General features: G+C 30.6%; 2 protein-coding genes across 2 annotated transcripts; one reads left to right on the top strand and one right to left on the bottom strand.

Moving 5' to 3' along the window:
- Positions 1-662: 662 nt before the first annotated feature.
- On the bottom strand, positions 663-4721 carry LOC125834006 (ABC transporter G family member 22-like). Its single transcript, XM_049513182.1, has 10 exons — positions 4421-4721; positions 4081-4175; positions 3753-3985; positions 3517-3672; positions 3094-3277; positions 2706-3014; positions 2327-2618; positions 1800-2080; positions 1423-1530; positions 663-1121 (listed from the first exon to the last, which is right to left on the bottom strand). Exons 1-10 carry the CDS (start codon positions 4719-4721, stop codon positions 900-902), a joined length of 2181 nt encoding a protein of 726 aa, XP_049369139.1. The 3' UTR covers positions 663-899.
- A 12974-nt stretch (positions 4722-17695) lies between these two features.
- Positions 17696-18803, top strand: LOC125834056 (protein MKS1-like). Its single transcript, XM_049513226.1, has one exon. It carries the CDS (start codon positions 17696-17698, stop codon positions 18530-18532), a length of 837 nt encoding a protein of 278 aa, XP_049369183.1. The 3' UTR covers positions 18533-18803.
- The last annotated feature ends 749 nt before the right edge of the window (positions 18804-19552 follow it).

Here is a 19552-nt window from a genome sequence, read left to right as displayed (position 1 = left end):
GTATGGAGAATATATTTCTCCTAATCAGTTTTTAGCTATTGAAAAACTGGCTTCAATGGAGTATGGATGAAAGAGATGAAAGATGAATTTCTGTTTTTTCTAACGTGAAATTGACGTGGGGTGAGAGATTTAGATGGGGTGGGTGTGACTTGTAACTGTAAAAAATGAACAATAATCAATGTAAATCTCTATAATTGTGTAAGAGATAATTATGGGGTATTCTTTATTTAAATAATTTAATAATAATATAAAATTATAAAAAATAACTTATTTAATAAAATAAAATTTAATTAATTTATAAATAATTAGTGATATGTTATAACCCGTAATTAAACTGTTATAAGCAAGAATTTTTTAAAAGTAGATTTAAAACCTGTAATATTGACTCTTAAATGTGTATATGAGGTGATTTTTCCATAGAAAATTTAGTATTGTTGGGTTGAAATATGGGAAATCCCCAATCATAAGTTGGACAAAAGCAAAAACTTCAGCCCATGGGCTTATCAAAAAGATGTCTATTCTCAAAACTAAAGAATGGGCTTGACCCATATGATAGAAATTCTTCCATCATTGGGCTCTTTAGCCAATTACTCTGTTCCACACTATTGACCATAAAGGTTTGCACATAGGGATAGAAGACACTCCGACTATAGCATATCGTAAAAGAAACACACCGGACAAGTGAGAGTCAAAAGTTCAAGACCGCCCATTTGAATCACAGAAGAAATGTTCAAAATATGTTGTCCCAAAATTTCCATCTCCACAACAAAGAAGTAATAGGAAGGAAATATATGAAACAAATTAAGAACATAGTACATGTAGAATGTTATTGTTACAACTTATTGGTAGAGATTGGATCTTACAACTATAAAAACAAAAATAAAATTAATACCTATCAACTATGTACTTGTTCTTAGTTTCATTTTTCTTAGGAAGAAGTAGGCTAACACCCTATATCCAATAACCATCACTAACATTGCTCCTACTTCAACTCCACTAGAGTCATCAACAGAGCCATACTTTGAATTTCTCAAGGATTTGAACTGAATCTTTAAGAGAAGTCTGTATGTGTGATAGTTAATCGAGATATAACGAACCCATGACATGAATGCTGGAACTTCCTACAATCATAAAATCAATCGAAATCAGTCACATTGTTTGATATTGACTAACTTTTTCTTGTACTAGTCCATTTATTGTTCCTGATCAACTTCGCGTTCCAAAATAAGTGGTGCAAATTGTAGCTAATAAGTTGTACTTGAAACAACATGATTCAATTGAATCCCATCCATTGAAAATTGTACTATGCGCGAATATTGTTGAATTCTAGTGTTACTTATTATGATAGTTATCATAACACTAACATCAATGTTGGTTTATATATCATCATCCATGTGCTGATAAGACATTTTTAATTATTACCTGGACAAAGAATCCTCCAGACAACATGAATGTCATGAGGATAACAGAAGCAAAAGTTGTTGCTTTTTTCACATCCATGAATGCTGCACCTATAGCCAAACCTAAGCCCTGAACATAGTGAACCCCAAATGTCATGTCAAGACCAACTCTGCTTTGATATCTATATGATACTCCCTCGGTTTTAATTGTTTGTTTGCTTTTGACTTCATATAGAGAGTTTAAGAAAGTAAAGAATACTTTTCTTAAACTGTTTTTAATCTTGTGGAGTTAAACATGTTATGAAAAGTTGAAATTAAAGAGTTACCAGAAAAGGAAAGTAAGACAAACAAATTGAAACGGAGGGAGTGATAGCGGAAAAAGAAATCATAACTTCTAACCTGAGCAGCAATTATGCTTAGTAAAATTGTGAGCAGAGTTAAAGAAAATGCATTGAATGTCAGCTTCAATCCAACCATAAAATAGACAATCACCAAGAATGTTACAGGCAACACTAGGTCCAGGAGAAGATCAGTGGTGATTCTGGCTATGAAATAGGCACTAAGCTTGTACATATTCACTGATCTCTCTTTAACCAACATAGCCCTTTCTTGTGGGAATGTGAAGATTGCTGTAAATAGTGGAAAGAAACCCCAAAATACTGAAATAAAGAATAACAACCCTGCCTGCAATGTTTTCCTAAAAAAATTAGTTGAAGGACTAGGATGAAGCAGTTGCGGAGCCACCTTATGCTAAGGGGAGTCTTGCCAAAAAATTAGTTGAAATTTTACTGGTTTTATGTATATATGTTGTATGTTGTCTACTTTTTTATATTTTGACACCCCTTAGTAAAATTTCTGGCTCCGCTACTTGGAAGAAGCATGCTAGTTTAAAGACAAAATGATCCTTGTTGTAAGAAATACATTACTTGCCTGTTCTGAAATTCTTTTAGGGAATGAAGTATCTGAATTCCACCATAGTAAGCCAACAATTATAGCTGTTGCTATGACTTGAGTTATCCTAAGACTGCTGAAATACTCGTGGTTTCGCTCCTTGAGACTTCTTCTGAAAAGAATTGTAAACTGTTGGCACCAGGTTGCACCAGAATCTCTTGAATGAGGCCAATTCTGCACTTCAGAATCTTCTTCTATCAGGCCATGCTTCAGGAGTTTTAGTTTCTCTATGTTGGCAACCCTCGACTCATAAGCCCCAACGAAATACTGAAATGTTTGGTTTTTAAGTGTATATATTAACATAATAATATGGTTTATCAAATAGATTAAGAAAAGAAAGATGATCTCTTATACCTCATGAACATCAGCTGGGGAAGGTCCTTCATTTTGCTTTTTGAAATGATGGTTTCCTGGTAAAAGCTTGTCCTCTAGATCTGAAGGTATAGACTTTTCCGTTATATTTCCATTTGCAATATCAATTAGAAACTCTGCTGGATTCATGGCTATAAGGGGAGAACAACCAATTGAAGAGAAATACAGCATTGCCTCAGAGGCTTTGCCAAAATACAGTGAGCTGCCTTGTCCTAATAGAATCAACTTATCGAATCTGCTGAATAGTCTACTCGATGGCTGATGTATTGTTGTTACCACTGTCTTTCCAGCCTATCAAAATAAGATGATTTATTTAATGAGACTTATAAAAAGCTAGTATGACTTGATGAGACTCTTTGATAATGAGTACCCTGGCAGTGTTACGTAGCATCTGCATAATTCGAAGTGCTGTGGTTGAATCCAGACCAGATGTTGGCTCATCTAGGAACAAAAGTGATGGATTCAGAAGAATTTCATTTCCAATGCATACTCGTTTTCTTTCGCCTCCTGAAACTCCTCTAACAAATGCCCCTCCAATTATAGTGTCTTGACACCTGAAATTACATTTCAGTGTCCAACTTTAGAAAACATTACAATCTTAGAAGCATGAAATAAGTTAAGCTAGTGACAGTTCGACATAACAAGGCTGTCCCGCGTATTCCATTCTTTCTGATGTTTTAGCATCTGTGAGTTCTAGCTTGTGATCGAAAAATATTTTGGTCTTTTTATGTGGTATAATCATAACACTTTAATAAGAAGAGATTTTTTTGGTAATAGGAAATGAAGAAGTTACCTTTCTAGGCCAAGCTCATTTATAACTCCAATAGCTCTCTCTTTCTTCTGCTCTTTAGATAACGTATTAGGTAGACGAAGCAAAGCAGCGTATGTTAAGGTTTCTTTCACAGTGAGATGGGGAAAAACAACATCATCTTGCAGCACAAACCCGATCCTATTGAGTGATTATCAGTAAACTTTACATTTGATAAACTATTTAGGAGAATTTCTATCAGGACTTGTGAATATATATACCTTTGTTTCAATGACTTGTTATATGGCTGGTCATTGAAAGTAATCGTGCCACTATCATTTTTCACCTTTCCACTTAGAAGCTTGAGTAAGGTTGTTTTACCACCACCCGAAGGTCCCATTAACGCGAGAATTTCTCCTGGACAGGCTGAACCACTCACTCCTTGAAGTATGCACTTTTCTGTATCAGAATTCTCCACTCCCTTCAGTGCCACGGTGTACTTCACATCTTGAAACTACAAAACAAGTGGAAAAATTGTATTATGTTCTTACTTATTATATAATATAAAGCAGTAGAATGTTCATAAGAGATGATCCATGCATTAACCACCTTGAGACGTATACGCAAGGTAGGCTCAATCTGAATTCTATTCCAGCTGCATGAATCGTCATCCTCCTGATCCTTCGATTTCAATATATTGTTCTCTGAACAACAAAAAAGGGGACTTCTTTCAGAAATCACATTCACATACATGAAAAGGCAGCCTAGTTTATAGTATATAAGTATGTGTTCACTGCCATAATTGTGGCTGCTAATTTTATGTTCTAATGTCTTGTGATTTTCTTACTTTTTTGTGAATTTTCTAACGTCACGTCATCAGAGATGCATGATGAGGAAATGGGGGATCGATCGGATGAGAAAGATCCCATTTTCCCACTTGGAGTCTTGCTTAAAAGTGCACCTTTTTCATTATCAACATCACTCATCATCTCATCTATGTTTATTAGAAAATGAGAACTAAATGATCTTGCATGACACAAGGATTTTCCATGTACTGGTGATTCCTCTGCAGAGTCTAGGCTTCGCATCTTCATTAAGCGTGTCTTAGTCTTTTTATTGCCTTCTATTTTCCTTATGCAAAAACTATTCCTGTTTTTTTCAGGTGGGAAAATCTCATCCCCATCGATATTCTGCATGATGACAGCCTCTTCCTTGTCAATGCTCTTGGAGTGATCTAGTTCATGCTCCATATATCGCGGTTGGTTAGACTTCAAACTGTAAACATAAAATGTGTCAGTTTAAACATAAAATGCAGAACATTCACAATTGCTAAAACAAAAATATCTCTGCTCAACATATGTTCAAGACAATCTTGGAGAAAAAGAACTAATATTTGAAGCAAAGAAGAGAAGAACCTGAGGAAGATTTATGCAATTAGAATGTTTACTGGCTTAAATTTTCTTGTTATAAGTTTATATAGACCTTCTTCTTTTTTTTGAGGTGACAACATTGAGATCTCATATGGTTGTTTCAATTAAGGCACCTTTCAATGTCAGGAGAAGAATTGAAACTTTTCAGTACATTTATTGATGTTTCATTTTCACAATGTCTAGAATGTACATTTTGATTGGTCCTTCCATTAGCATTATGAGATGCAGTTGGCCATATTTGGAATTCCCTATAGATAAAGTAAGTCAACAGTGCTTCCATAAAAAATCACCATACATTTTGAATTTTGTCATTTCAAAATTGAACTGAATTATGATACATGAAATTTTGCCTAAAGCAAGTTTTGTATTGCATTACTATTTCCCAAACCAAGTTGATCAACTGTTTATTGACTTTTGGTGCAATGCATCATCTCCTAGCCCTTTCAGTTGATGTTATTTGACATTATGGACATGCCAACTGGTTCATGGGACGACGTATAGCCCAATTCTTACGCGTCAATAGTTATTTAACTTTGGATTTAAGTCATATACGTTGACAATATAGAGTAAAGAATTTTACTGGTTGTATATATAAATGAGGGTCTATGAGATATCACTGGATATGTCGTTGTTGACGTACATAAAAAAGTGCAGTCTGGTGCAAATAAACTCCGCCTGAGGAAGGACTGAACCACATTTGGTCTATCATACACAGACTTGCCTTAAATTGTTCGACCACTTTGGGTACAGTGTAAATAGCTTACCTTACACTTTTGCAAGAGGTTGTTTTCCACCGCTTGAATCCATGATCTGTCCTCACATGACAGTAACTCTTTCCGTTGCACCAAAGAACTTTGTCCTTACTGTCAGAAGATAGAACTTAAATTTGTAAATATTTAAAGATGTGAAACAGAAAATACTATTCAAACTGATCTTCCAAACGCAGAGGCAGAGTCAGAATTTTTAGTTTATAGATTCTGTATAGATTATTGTACATATCAAATGAATATTTTAACACGAATACAGAGTTTAAGCAAAAATTACTGGATTCTGCCAAACGCATAACAACCACTATGGCTCCGCCCTGTAATCTAACGGTTGGGGAAACATTCATTTGTAAAAGACAAATATTATCTAATGGTACAAAAACTATCATCAGGAAGAACTTAATTATGCAATGGTTTGGAGTAGACAACTTCTATAATCTTCCTCAACCATAAAAAGACCTTTGGATTGCTGTTTGTTTAACTTCTCAATGTAATGGTAAGGTTGCGTACAAACGACCCTGATCTCCAGACCTCACTTGTGGGATTACACTGCGTATGTTGTTGCTGTTGTTGATTTGGTGTTTGAAGTTATTTGGATTGTACAACATGACAATTAATAAGGCATGAAGAGAGTCAGTCACTAGAGGTTGAGGTCATGGCCGGTGCCCTTTGAGCTAGGGCAAAGAATAGAGCAAGCATAAAAGATTCATTGAGATATGCTCTCATGTCAGGTAGCAGTAGCAATCTGTATTTCCTGTTTTCTCAAGGAAATCACTGGGTTTTTTTTAATTGTTACTTGTTTTAAAATCATATAACTCTCCTCAAATAAATGAGAATCCCACATGAACACATGATTTTCCTGTTGGAACCCCAAGTCTTGGTCAATATTCAAATTTGAGTGGCCTATGTAACATACATACTAGACAATAAGGATTAATATATATAGCCGACCCCAACTTGCTTGGAATCGGGCTGTGGTTATTGTTGTTGTATGTAACCGATCATGATGTCCAAGTCCAACGATCATCTGATTTGAGTATGCTGATTTTTAAAGGATCATAGCATACTTTGTTATGAATTTGTCATGTTAATCTCTGTAATGTCTAGAAGGGGGAGCCTTGGAGAAACAGTAAAGTTGTCTACATGTGACTAATAGGTCGTAGGTTCGAGCCATGGAAACAATAACTAATGCTTGCATTAGGTTAGGTTGTCTGCATCACATTCACACCCCTTGGGATGCTACCCTTTCTCGGACCCTGGTAATGCGAGATGCTCTGTGCAACGAGCTTCCCTATAATCTGCAAATATTGTCTAGATATTACATTGTAGAAGTATTCAAGATCACATAAATCGACCATTCCCAAGATATTTCTGAAGTAATTGTCTAGCAACTACCTAGTTATCTTCATCTAGTCTCTCAAAGTGATCCACTTTCTTTAAAATTGAAAAATGGAAGTTAATGAAACCAAAGATAGCACCATCAAAAGCAAATGTTGGTGTTCTTCACCATCATGACAGAGAAAGAACTATGTCCTTGTAACTTGTAAGTTGTGACCATATTCATCACACACACATGGTCATCAAGGGATGTTAAATCTGCCTTAAACTACTGGAAAGTGACTGATCAAAGAGCACGCCTAGTACATACGTGGTGTTCCAAGTTGACACACGAAGGACATATGAAACCATAACTCTTTGTAAGTCATTTACTCAATTTTTTTTCACCAAGACAAGGAGCAAGTTTACATGTTTCATTGGCCTGTTTAGATAGCAACCTTCAACCAGAGTTATATGATCACTTGCAGAATTTCAAGTTGATAAGTAAAAGTTCCTAAACTACTTCACAGTACATGCACTAAAACAATACCAATTGTTCTGAGTTGATTTCTCATATGGTCACTCAACATATAATAATTATTATCTCAAAAAAGTCACTTTCGTTGAAGAAAATTGGAATCAAGAAGAAATAATTAGTCATTAGTCCGATCTTTCTCTAGATAAGGGGCGTGTTTGTGCTAGCTTGCACACACTTCAACAATTTCAACGCACTTCGATCTCTACTTTCTTCTAGTAATATATGTAAGTTTTTCCGAGTATGAACAACACAAAAATCTGGTTTAATTTACTTGCTATTAAACGAGTTGAACATGAATTTGATGAAACTTTTAGAAACCAGAAAAAAAGATAATGATGAGAGCAAACTGCATACTTCATTATATTGATCATTTCTAGCAAAATGTTTTGGTCTAAAACATTAGTGTCTTGTATGTTGCCTCTACCCAAAGAAATATAGGCCCCTGCCCTCATATGTCTTTTTTCTATAACCACCATAGGATGTGGTGGAATAGATAGATCCTTCCACTTTTAACCAGAAATTTCGAATTCGAGCTTTAAAAATGAAGAAGCCCCTAGTTAGGAGCGCTTTCCTTATTAATGAGTCTTACGCAGAACCGGAACAAGTCTTTTCCCATGAACATCAAGAATCCAGCTATATTTTCAATGTCATAATTTTCCCATGAGCAAGTCTTGTAATAGATTATTTATACATATTGAATGATTTTTTCAATATAAATATAAATTACTGAATTCTGCCGAACACTCAACCAGAATGCTAACTCTGTCCCCTACCTGCAACCTATTCCCATCATAAACAACACTTTATCTTTGATATTTGTGCATGTCGTGGAATTGGAATTTTAAATTTATGAATTCTGAATTTTAGAAAGAAAAAAAACAATGTATTAGTTTCTAGATAAACTATTAACACACACTTGATACTCATTTTTGGGTTATATACATTTCACATATTTCAAATTTCAAAATTGTATATGTGATGATTATTTTATCCTGCAGTATTTTGAAATAAGTCAAAATGTCTTTTAATCTTGTTATTTTAAACATGACATGAAAAATTAAAATTAAGAAGTTGTTATAAAGAGAAAATAATATTCTTTTTTAAATATATAGATATGCTAAGTATTAATATGTTCGAAATTTGTATCTTGAATTTCTAGGTTTTTACGAAAGAATTTGAGCATTCAATCGAAAACTTAAACATAGTGATAAGTAGCTTATACCATGTAAATACTTTTAGCGATCTTTATACAAACCTATAACTAATAAGATATTTTTCTAACATCCTTCGCGTATTCAAATTACACGTAAATTGAATAATATTTTTCGACTGAACTCTGTAGTTCATCAAGATTTGACTTCAATAACATGTACAAGAATTTAAACATTCAAACCTAAAACCACAGGCAATACGTGAAATAGCTTAGGACCATTAATTTAAATGAATTTATTTATCACAAAGAGCTCATGAGACAAAACGAAGGGTCCCATATCTACTAAACCTCTACATGGGAGTTCATAAATCATAATAAGTCATCAATAAATACAATTTGATAATTTAACTTTGTTCCAATTTATGTTAGCACTATTTTTTTTAATGTTTGTCTTTAAAAGAATATCTTTTTTTTTTATAATTAAAAAAATTAACTTTAAAATTTCATTTTTATAATTGATGAAATGATCTATAGAGACATTTTAAGGTTTGTCATATATTACAAATTTTTTAAAATTATTTCTTTTTTTCTAATTAAACTTTGTATCAAATTAAATATGACATATAAATTAGGAGGAACAAAATTCCATTTACTTTTTTCTTTTACGTACATTAATATAATGACTATATAGTCCAATCTTGAAAAAATTACAGTAAATTAAGTACAACTAATTAATTACATATAATTAGCAAAAGAACAAATGTAGGGCCTGATTATTTTTTATAAGGAGACTAGGTGTAGTTCCCTTTATATATAAATAAATATATATTACTCTCAACGCTAAGATTGAAGATAAGAAACAAATAAACACAAATTTTCAAATTGAAAAGACCTTGACTAGAAAGGGGAAGACATACTTTTTTTTTTGTTTTTGTTTTTAATCCCAATAATATTTAACTCTACATTCAGTGTTGAAAATTTCAATTGCCAATTGCAATAATACTTACTCCCTCCGATCTACTTTACTTATCATATTTATTAAAAATAGATGACTCGAAATAATTAACAGTTTAATTATAAAAGATATAATTAACTTGTAGTTTTCATCTTTACTCCTACTTGATAAATATGAAAATATTAATATATTGTGGGGGAAAAAAGAGTATTGTTGGAGGTTTTGAGGTCCGAAATGAGAAATAAAAAAAGATTGTACTAAAAAAGGTACATTTTGAATTAAACATTTCCATCTCATAATTTCATTGTTTATAAATTTAAAGTATCCCCTCAAGCTTTATATACTGAGATTCAAAAATACTCTTCCTCTCCTCATTTCTACATTTAATTTTTAAAAATTTAAGTAAGTATTGTGTGATCTGTTTCGTTTGTTGAGTTTGTTGAATAGTAACTATCGTGTGATCTGTTTCGTTTGTTGAATTCACTGAAATTATGTAATTTGCATTGCCACTGTTATGAAAATATTTTTTTGCTTTATCCCGAGAGAAAGTAATCCAAATCCTTGATAATAATGAGAGGATTATAATTTATTAAGAACATTTAAGTAATTTAATGACTTAAAATATTTTTTCATTTTTTTTCTTTCTATATTTCTGATTTTTTGGGTTGAAAACAAGATACCAACAATACCGAACTAAGATCGAAGACTAACCTACGAATAATTTAATTACATTGTTTTTTAATTAATATTTCCTAAAAATCGAGTAAAATAATATGACAAATAAAATGAATATTAATTAGTCCTTAGGGGTCATTTGGTGTGAAGGATAATACCAAATAGTCATGGGATTAAATTATAGTACCACTTAATTTGTTGTTTGGTTGGCAAGTTCGGGATAACTTATCCCGGGATTAATAATTATTACCGGGATAAGTTATCTCTCCCCTTGGGTGGTATAGTAATCTCGAGATAACTTATCCCGGGATAAAATAAGTAAATGACAAAAATGTCTCTTCTTTCAACCCTTTTGTTACATCACTTTTTACATTCATGAAGGGCATTTCTATAAACAAATAAATTGTTCTTAAAATTTATTATTTTGAATACAACAAACCAAACACTCAATAAAAAATATTTTCATCACAACTTATCCCATCATAACTAATTTCATCATAATTAATCTCATCATAATTAATTCTATCATAACTTGAATTCAAACCAAACGACCTTTTAAGTGTTGTGTGAAGGCTGGGTCCAAAAATAATTAGTCAAAGTTGTTCACTTTTATAATCTCTTCAATTTAATGACTCTGTCGATTGGTCAACTCTTGCTGCTTAGCCTTTTCAATTGACTTTTTCTTTTTCAAGGCAAAATCATTGTTTGATTGCATAGTTTAAACTTCTATTCAAATTGTTTTTGGCTATACAAGACCATTTCTTTTTTTTCTTCTTCAGAAATAAGTTATGTGAAAATTAGTAATGTAAGAATTATATTTGGATTGGAATGCATAACTATGCGCCATTTAATTTAAAATATAAGTTTGCTTTTGAAATGAAATAAAAGTTTCCCTAATATTATGAGGGTAATTCGTTTGGTCAGTCTAGCATTTTACTAATTTATGTATTATTAATATTCGTATTCTTATTTTATATTTTACTCCGCATAAAATAATATATCGATTTTTCATTTATATACGAGGAATATTATTATAAGGAAAACAAAAGGGAGCAACCAAATATTATATAAGTTGACGATGATTTTTGTGTGGAGATTAGACCAAATATTGTAAAAACATATCTTGAGTCACTACACCAAAAATAATTTGTAGCGTCAATTAATTAACGGTAATAGCTTAGTTACAGTTAAATATGTATTTTTAGCAATAATTAACACTTTGTAAATATTATTTATAGTGATGTTGGATCTAATGACAATTAATTAATGCTGATAAAGGCTTTATCACCCTTTGTTAATGTGTATTCACTAAAAATTGTTGTTGTTTTAGTAATTTTTAGGGTAGATTATGTCTCCTAAACCCAACACAAATTACAACTGCCGCTCTTTCAGAAAATGTTGGTCAGCAATTACGAAATGAGCTTTATATAAGAAGAAAAAAAAAGTAATGTTTTAAATCTTAAATTCTACTAATTGCCCTACTATATTATTTATACAATAAATTAAAATAATCCGCAATACAATCCTTTTGTAATAATTATGCTTTGTGTGACATATATAAAAAACAGAGTGAAATTCATTTATTTATTTTTCATTTTTACCGCTTCGTCACCAGAATGCCATGTATATGTATTAATTATATGTATGTCTATTGTTATTTATTCAAAGTAATGTCTTTAAATAATTAAAAAAGAGTCCCACAATAGACAAAAAGGGTTTGTCAAATTAAGACTCAAATGATAAATTAGTCTAACTAAATCTCGTGTAAACACTTAATTAATCAACAATTAAAAAATAATCATGTGGAAACGACTTGTAAGGCATTAGTAATTAACTTTACAACACAAGGTGATATATATGGGCAATGGGCATTATTTATTTACAAAATAAATATTTTCTTTTTGACATTGTGAACCCACTAATTACAAAATCATTGTTGTTTTCTACTCCTAAATTGTTTTATATTCCCAATAGGAGTGGTAAAAAAAGGCGATATGACTGTGTTTTAATTCAAAGAGATTTCTTCAAAAAAAAAAAATTGGTTAGAAAAACGTTCTTCTATATCTATCTTCAATTATTTTTTTAGAGAAAGAAGTTTGGGACTTTTATAAATGGAAGACTATTTCTTTTCATGCGTGACATCAGAATATAATAGCATCGTTAATGTAGTCGTTTAAAGAATTTTAATATTTTCTTAATTTTATATTAGTTTCTCTTATATAGGTTAATTGATCAATTTCATAACATATATTTTTTTTATTCAATAATAGTTAACCGCTATTGACTTGACACACATTTATGAAATAATAAATAATAGAAGTAATATTAGGAGTAATATTACTACATTATCCTTTGAATATATTAAATTTAATGTTTGGGAAAATATATCAGATGTTGAATAGTATTTAATAGCAAGATAAAACAGACACCAATGAGTAAATTATCTCTTGATTTTCAAAACTGAATAAACATTATTAGATAACTATTTTTAATATAGTGGGCGAGTAAAGATGGACAAAAAAAGTATATCCTAAAGTCTTTTTATAATTTTTTTTGGTTATTGTCTAATTTATCATTATTTAAATTTTATAATTATTAGCTTTTACATGACAATCTTAACATCGCGAAACCAAAGAAAAACACCAATATGTCTAATAAGTGTTGGCAAAAGCAAGTTATATGAATTACTAGGATTTTGAAAATATTTCTAAAAACCTACTACCCCCATAAGTCATATTTTCCTTTTGAAGAAAAATATCTAAACTATTCAAAGTAATGAAAATTAAAAAAAAAAATGATTTCAAGGTTGAAAAAACTATTCTCAATAAAACATTTCCAACCGTGTCAAATACATTGACACTGTTTAAATTTGAAAACCCTTTTTCAATTATTTAAAAAAAATAATTAAAAATCCACTCTTTATAAGAAGTAATTATCTAGAAGCAGAATGCAAATGTTTCTAAATGTGTTTTTATAGTACTTACAAAATCGATATTTTTCTAATGACGTTAAAATTCAAGGTATCTTAACCGGGAAATAGCATCCAATATTATTAAAATACACTCAGTCGTTTTATTTTACCTAACCCTTATATATAATATTTTTTGCTTTTTGTTTGTTCATTTTAGCAAATTAAGAGAAGTTTATTAGGAGTATTTTCATCTAGTGCTATCCTCATTAGTAAATAACTACGTATAGCAGTAGTAGTCAAATTTAAATTGTCAACGCATAATAATTAATAAAGTAAATTTAATTAAATAAACTCCTAATAAATATATCTTTTTGAGGATTATTTATGCCAAGTCAATATGAGTCAAGTAAAATAAAACGAAAGTATATAAAGATGTGATAGAAATTAGTGTTATGTTTTAGTTATGTCGTAACCAATGACAACATATTTATTAAGTAATTAGTTAAGAAATTTAGATGTATTAGCTCAATTAATTGTTTAAATTAGAGGACTTAGCATATGTTGAAGGAACCAAAGCAACAACTAATTATATTAATTGGACGAAGTAATCTTTGAATGGTTAATCAACCACACGTTAGTTATTAGTAGATTCTGTTAGGAGTAATAAAAATATATAATTTTTCTAGAAGAATAAAGAATTTAACATAGAAATATATCAATTTTAGATAGTTTCTACCCTAGCTAAGATCTTTGATTTGGTTATAGAAGGTTCAATACGTTATTGTTTTTGTCAAATTAAAGCATGTTTTTTCTTTCACAGGTAGAAGATATATTTAATTTATGTTCATTACATTAAGGTTAAAATTGATTTGGATGTTCAAATTCTTTCAGAATAACAATAACAGCTCCAATGAAACTCTATTGAGTGGGATTTGGAGAGGATAGAATGTACACAGACTTTTTCACTATCTCACGAAGTCATAAAGAGGCAAATTCTATCACATATATTAAAAATAAATATACTTGTCTCTCAATTAATGTGAGAAATTTTAAGGACATTTATAATATTTTGGATTATTCCACTCTTTACGTTAAGATTTGGTTTGAATATTCGATTTTTTTATTTTTTTATAAAATCACCCTTACACTTCCACTAATAGCAGCATGTGGTTCTAGAAACTATTTTAACAATCTTTGTTGCTAAGAAAAAAAATTAGTGAGTACGTAAAGATTAGCAATTTGTTTGTTTGTTTTTTTTTGGAAGAAAAATTATCAATTTTTGGTATATTATACGATGAGAGGTACAAATTAAAATCCGAAATGGAGGATCGATGATGCATCAAATAATAAATAATTAAACAAAGATAATGACTACAAACCAAACCATTGGAAAATTTAAAGCAGAAACATGTTGTGCTACATCAGAAAGTCAATTGACTTCTCATTTTTAATGGAGTAATAAATTTGCACCCAATAGCATGTGTTATACCAAAAAAATTTCAAAGTTGGACATAAACTTTCTTTCTTATCCATGTCCGATGCTTATTTATGATTTATACTAGAAAGAATTATTTTCAGAGATCAATTATTTTATACTTAAAGCGACTATATGCATTCTTATTATTCGAACTAAATATCTCTAATTAAGATTGAAGTCAGTGGAGAGCTATTATATATAAGGAAAAGTCAACTGATACTTTTTCGCTGAAAAATTATATTCATATTAAATTTATTTTTGTGTATATACACTATATATATAAATATATATATATATATATATATATATATATATATATTGAATCCTCTTACATTCTTCATGTTAATATTCTATTATATTTTGACTGCTCTTAATAAAAATTATGATACCATTACTAAGAAGTATCATAGTACAAAGTAATTAAGGACATATCTATATCGGCTAGAATTAATGTGAAGACAATCATTATTTGTGCATATATTTGTACTCAAATATGAGTGCATGATTGAAACTAAACTTACCCACATTGAGCATTTACATCATTTTATATTTGATTTATCAAGGTAAATGCTAAATTAAGGTGAAAATTATTTGATTAATAATATAATTAAGTGAAAAGTGTATGCAAATGACACATTTCAAAGTATTTATTGATTTAATCAAAACATTGACTATGTTATTAATTTATTGAGTGTGATAAACTTTTAGGTTCGAGTTATATATATCGACTATGTCACTATTTTTTTACACTATCAATATAACTTAATTTGTCCTTCGGGATGACTCAGTTGGTTTGGAAGGTGGTTATCTACACGGATGATCTGGGATCGCCTCAGTGCCTTCTGAGTCGAGCATGTCGCATAGGGCATGCCTAGTGCGGTTTACATCCCCGGTGTGCTCACCCAATAAGCTGGTTAACCTAGGGTTCCAAAAAAATATAACTCAATTTGTTATAACAAAACTTAGTAGTTATTTTAGCTTAACTACCAATTTATGCTATTAAGTAGAGAGTTACTTGGTAATTAAGTGTTAAATTTGATATGACAACAAATATATCGAAAATTGCAAAAATTAAATTTAAAAAAAATATGGCACTAAAATAGCAATGAAAACCCAACTAAAGATTTGCTCCCCGGCATATATACACCACTTGAGCTTGTTAATCATTCAACTACAACTTAATTAATTGACAAATTATAACATGCATGAGTAGTTATAAGAAAATTAGCAAACCCATATTTATTAAAGTTCAATTGTTTTATTCAAATATGGACCCAGTTATCCATCTAACTTGCAAAAATTAACAAGTTAAGAGAAAGCAAAAGCAATTAATTTCCTCCTTATTATTGACAATCTTATCTAATTAGGATCTTGTTTTTTTGTTTGTTTTTGATCTCCGATTCTTACTTGGCCCAACTAATTTGAATTTGTGTCGAGGTAAAGGCAGATCTAGTATAAAAATAATATTTAAAAAAGGCAAATCTAGTGTATAGGGTGCAAGTCCTGAAAATCCAGTTATAATTTTGTGCATTCTATATATTTATATTGAAAAATCTACTAAATATATAATAAATATTTAATGGGAATCCTTTAGTCCCACCATAGAACTTGCTTATACTTCGTCATTGTTTTTATAAGGGTTCGAGTGAGGATTCGATTCCTCTTTGGCACTTCTAATAATATATTTTTTTAATTAAAAATTGCTCAGAACTTATAAACCTTAAATTCATTTCAAATTTTAGATCTCATTTGGTTTGAAATATAAAACATTTTTTATCAAAGACAATTTCATATTCAAATCAATTTTCGACGCTGACCATCTTCTTTTCTTTGTTTTAGAATAACAAGAAGAAAATGAGATTAAAAGTACAAAAAAAAAAAACAGTACTATATTTCCTTTGACCCCGGGAAGAGGCCAGCAAAAATGTTGTTGTTCTAAATCGTTTATATACTCTTTTAAGTCTTAATTTATATGATTCAATTGAAATTTTGATATTCAAATTTCTATATCGGTAAATTACAATAATTAATTGATACCATAAAATATTTAAAAGGTATGTAAAGAAATTTCGATTAAAAAATTTAATTAACTTTCGAAATTTCAATTGTGCCACATAAATTGAGACCAACGGAATATCAACTTTATTTTTTAATTTTGTACGATTGTAAACAAATATTGTTTCTATATTTTATAACTATCTCATTTTAACATCCTACCTAACATAGTTAAAATCATAAAAGAACATTTTGATATATTATTATATACGATCCAAATGTCTTTCCTAAGACACCTAAATAGAACCATAAAAGTAATAAAGTCATATTACTGGCATCCAAGAAATACATCCAAATTCATTAAATATTTGGTTTGCTAGTTGATAGAGTAATATAAATGCATTCCACATCCACTTGGCTACTAAATAATACTATTACTTACTATTCTTTTTCTTCTCCTTTTCTCTTGTCATCAATCCATCACCAAAATTGACTTTTTCCCCACCACCTCTTCTCTTTATTTGGACATGTTCAAACTATTGTCTTACATATCAACATGCAGAGTGGTAAGTACTCTTTCATCTTTAACTAGAGATTTCAGGTTCAAGTCTTTCTGGATACGAAATTACCTTTATTAGAGAGCGATTTGCCTTCAATATGAAATTTTCTAACACGAATTCAAATTTAATCGAAATCCAATGTGGATACTGGACACCAAATAAGAAATAATAATATAAAGAACTATTGTCTTACATGACTACATAACATAACATAAACCGCCGGACAACCTAATTAATTTAAACCCTAAAACTCCTACGTACCATTTTTTTTTAAAACAAAAAACAACTGACCAATTATATACGACTTATATAACAAATAATTAAATTATTTTACTTTTTTTCTCTTTGAATATTATATCTACTTTAAAAATACATCATTGACTTGCTCCCTCTTTAAATATTCTTGTAACACCTCCTTACATTTTCTCAAATTTGTCATTTGTAAAATGCCTTTTTCCTCCTTTTCAACATCAACAAAATTTGCATCCCCTTATTCTTTTGACTCTCAAATGGATCAACCGGAAAACTCCGCCGGAAAATCACCAAGAAGAGAGCTTCAAGGACCACGTCCGGCCCCACTTAAAGTGCGTAAAGATTCTCATAAAATCAGAAAACCACCAGTGCCACCATCACAACAACATCACCATCACCATCAACAACCACTAGCTCCGCCACGACCACCGGTCATAATATATACCGTGTCTCCCAAGGTAATCCATGCAAACCCTAGCGAGTTCATGACGTTAGTACAAAGACTAACCGGGTCAAATCATCATTCCACCGCATGTTCTAGCACGGAAACTGCCACGTCATCATTCTACCCGTTTCAAGAAAATATGAATACCGGGGCTATATCTCCAGCAGCTAGGTTTGCGTCGATAGAGAAAACAAGGGTACCAGAAGGGAAAAAATTACAAAAAAATTGTGAAAATATTGAAAATTATAATTATATGGTACATGAAGGTATAGAAATAGGTACAGAAATTGAACGTGGTGGATTTTTTCCTGGAATATTATCACCAAATCCATCTTCACTTCCACCTATACCACCAAATTTTTTTTCACCACCATCAAATGATCCAAATCCATTAGGGTTTTTTTATGACTTAGTAAGTCCCGTGTTACATAGTAACAACAACAACAACAACGTCAACAACAAGAATTATTTTGAATTACCAAATTTCTTGCCTAGCCCTTCGAATAATAATTTCATTTCTCCGCGATTATTTTTATCTCCCGGTACTCCATCTTTTGATCTTTTCAATAACTTATTCGACATTTGATATATATATATATATATATATATACATATACTTGATTAGTCACTCCATTTGAGCTTCGAAGTTCTTCAATGACGAAAATGGGATGGAAGGGGCAGAAATGGAATTTATGATGTTTTGTAAAGGTGGTCAAACAGCAGCTAGGACACAAGGAGAAAAGTCAAATATCAACTAGGGTGTTTCTCACAAGTGGAGGTTCTTTATTTTTCTTTTTTACTATTTTGCCCCTTTGTATTTGAAATTATTGACTATTTTATTATAAGCATTTTAGGGTAAAAGATAAATAGGTTTTGATTTTTGTATCTGTGCTTTGATATCATCATATTTTTTGAATTTTACCACACATTTTGGCTTGTAATTTCCAGCATATATAACATTTTTTACTAATTGTTTATTACAAATTCTGTAATTTTAGGAGGGCTTTTGTATTTTGGATATTAATGTGATGTTAAGAAAAATGTGTTATTTTTTCTCTCATTTTAAGTGACAGCTCAAAGCAAATAAATGAGGTTTGATACTTGTGGACCTGTAAGAGTTGGCTGCATCTACTTGACATTTTAATGGGACCCTTGAATTAAAAGTTTATCTTTGTATAATACTACACAAATGTTGTTTGATAATGACTTGATAGGACTTTTAGTACACACTACCCAAGTTATTACTTGATATCTCATTGAATGAGTGAAAATATTGTTGTTACATTTTTTCTTTCAACAGTTTCAATGATTCATTATTATACAAGAAGTTAGAAAAAAGACATGATAAAGTTCCTTATTATGAGGAGGTTTTAATTTATGAACATGTTCGAAGACTATAGTGTACTTGTGTGGTTTATATTAGGATAATTAAGGATATATACAATGAAGGTAAGATCCGAACAATAATAGTGAGAGTGATTGATCAAAATATTTCGTTTTTATGATGGGGTTGTACAAGGAACAAGTCCTCAGCCCGTTTCTATTTGTCTTTATGAAGGATGAATTGACACGGTATATTTAAGAGATTGTGTCATGGTGTATGTTG

Source organism: Solanum verrucosum, unplaced genomic scaffold (assembly GCF_900185275.1).
Source record: "Solanum verrucosum unplaced genomic scaffold, falcon-dt-bn FXZP01000108.1, whole genome shotgun sequence".
Lineage (NCBI taxonomy): Eukaryota > Viridiplantae > Streptophyta > Magnoliopsida > Solanales > Solanaceae > Solanum > Solanum verrucosum.
The sequence above is the reverse complement of the archived record's forward strand: the minus strand, read 5'-3'. Positions and strand labels throughout refer to the sequence as shown.

Coding starts and splice junctions, on each gene's coding strand:
- LOC125834006 (XM_049513182.1), bottom strand. CDS start 4,721: ATGGAGCATGAACTAGATCACTCCAAGAGCATTGACAAGGAAGAGGCT. Junction 2,081..2,326: donor AAGAATTTCAGAACAGGCAA/GTAATGTATTTC, acceptor CATTGCAGGCAG/GGTTGTTATTCTTTATTTCA. Junction 1,122..1,422: donor CTGGAGGATTCTTTGTCCAG/GTAATAATTAAA, acceptor TTATGATTGTAG/GAAGTTCCAGCATTCATGTC.
- LOC125834056 (XM_049513226.1), top strand. CDS start 17,696: ATGCCTTTTTCCTCCTTTTCAACATCAACAAAATTTGCATCCCCTTAT.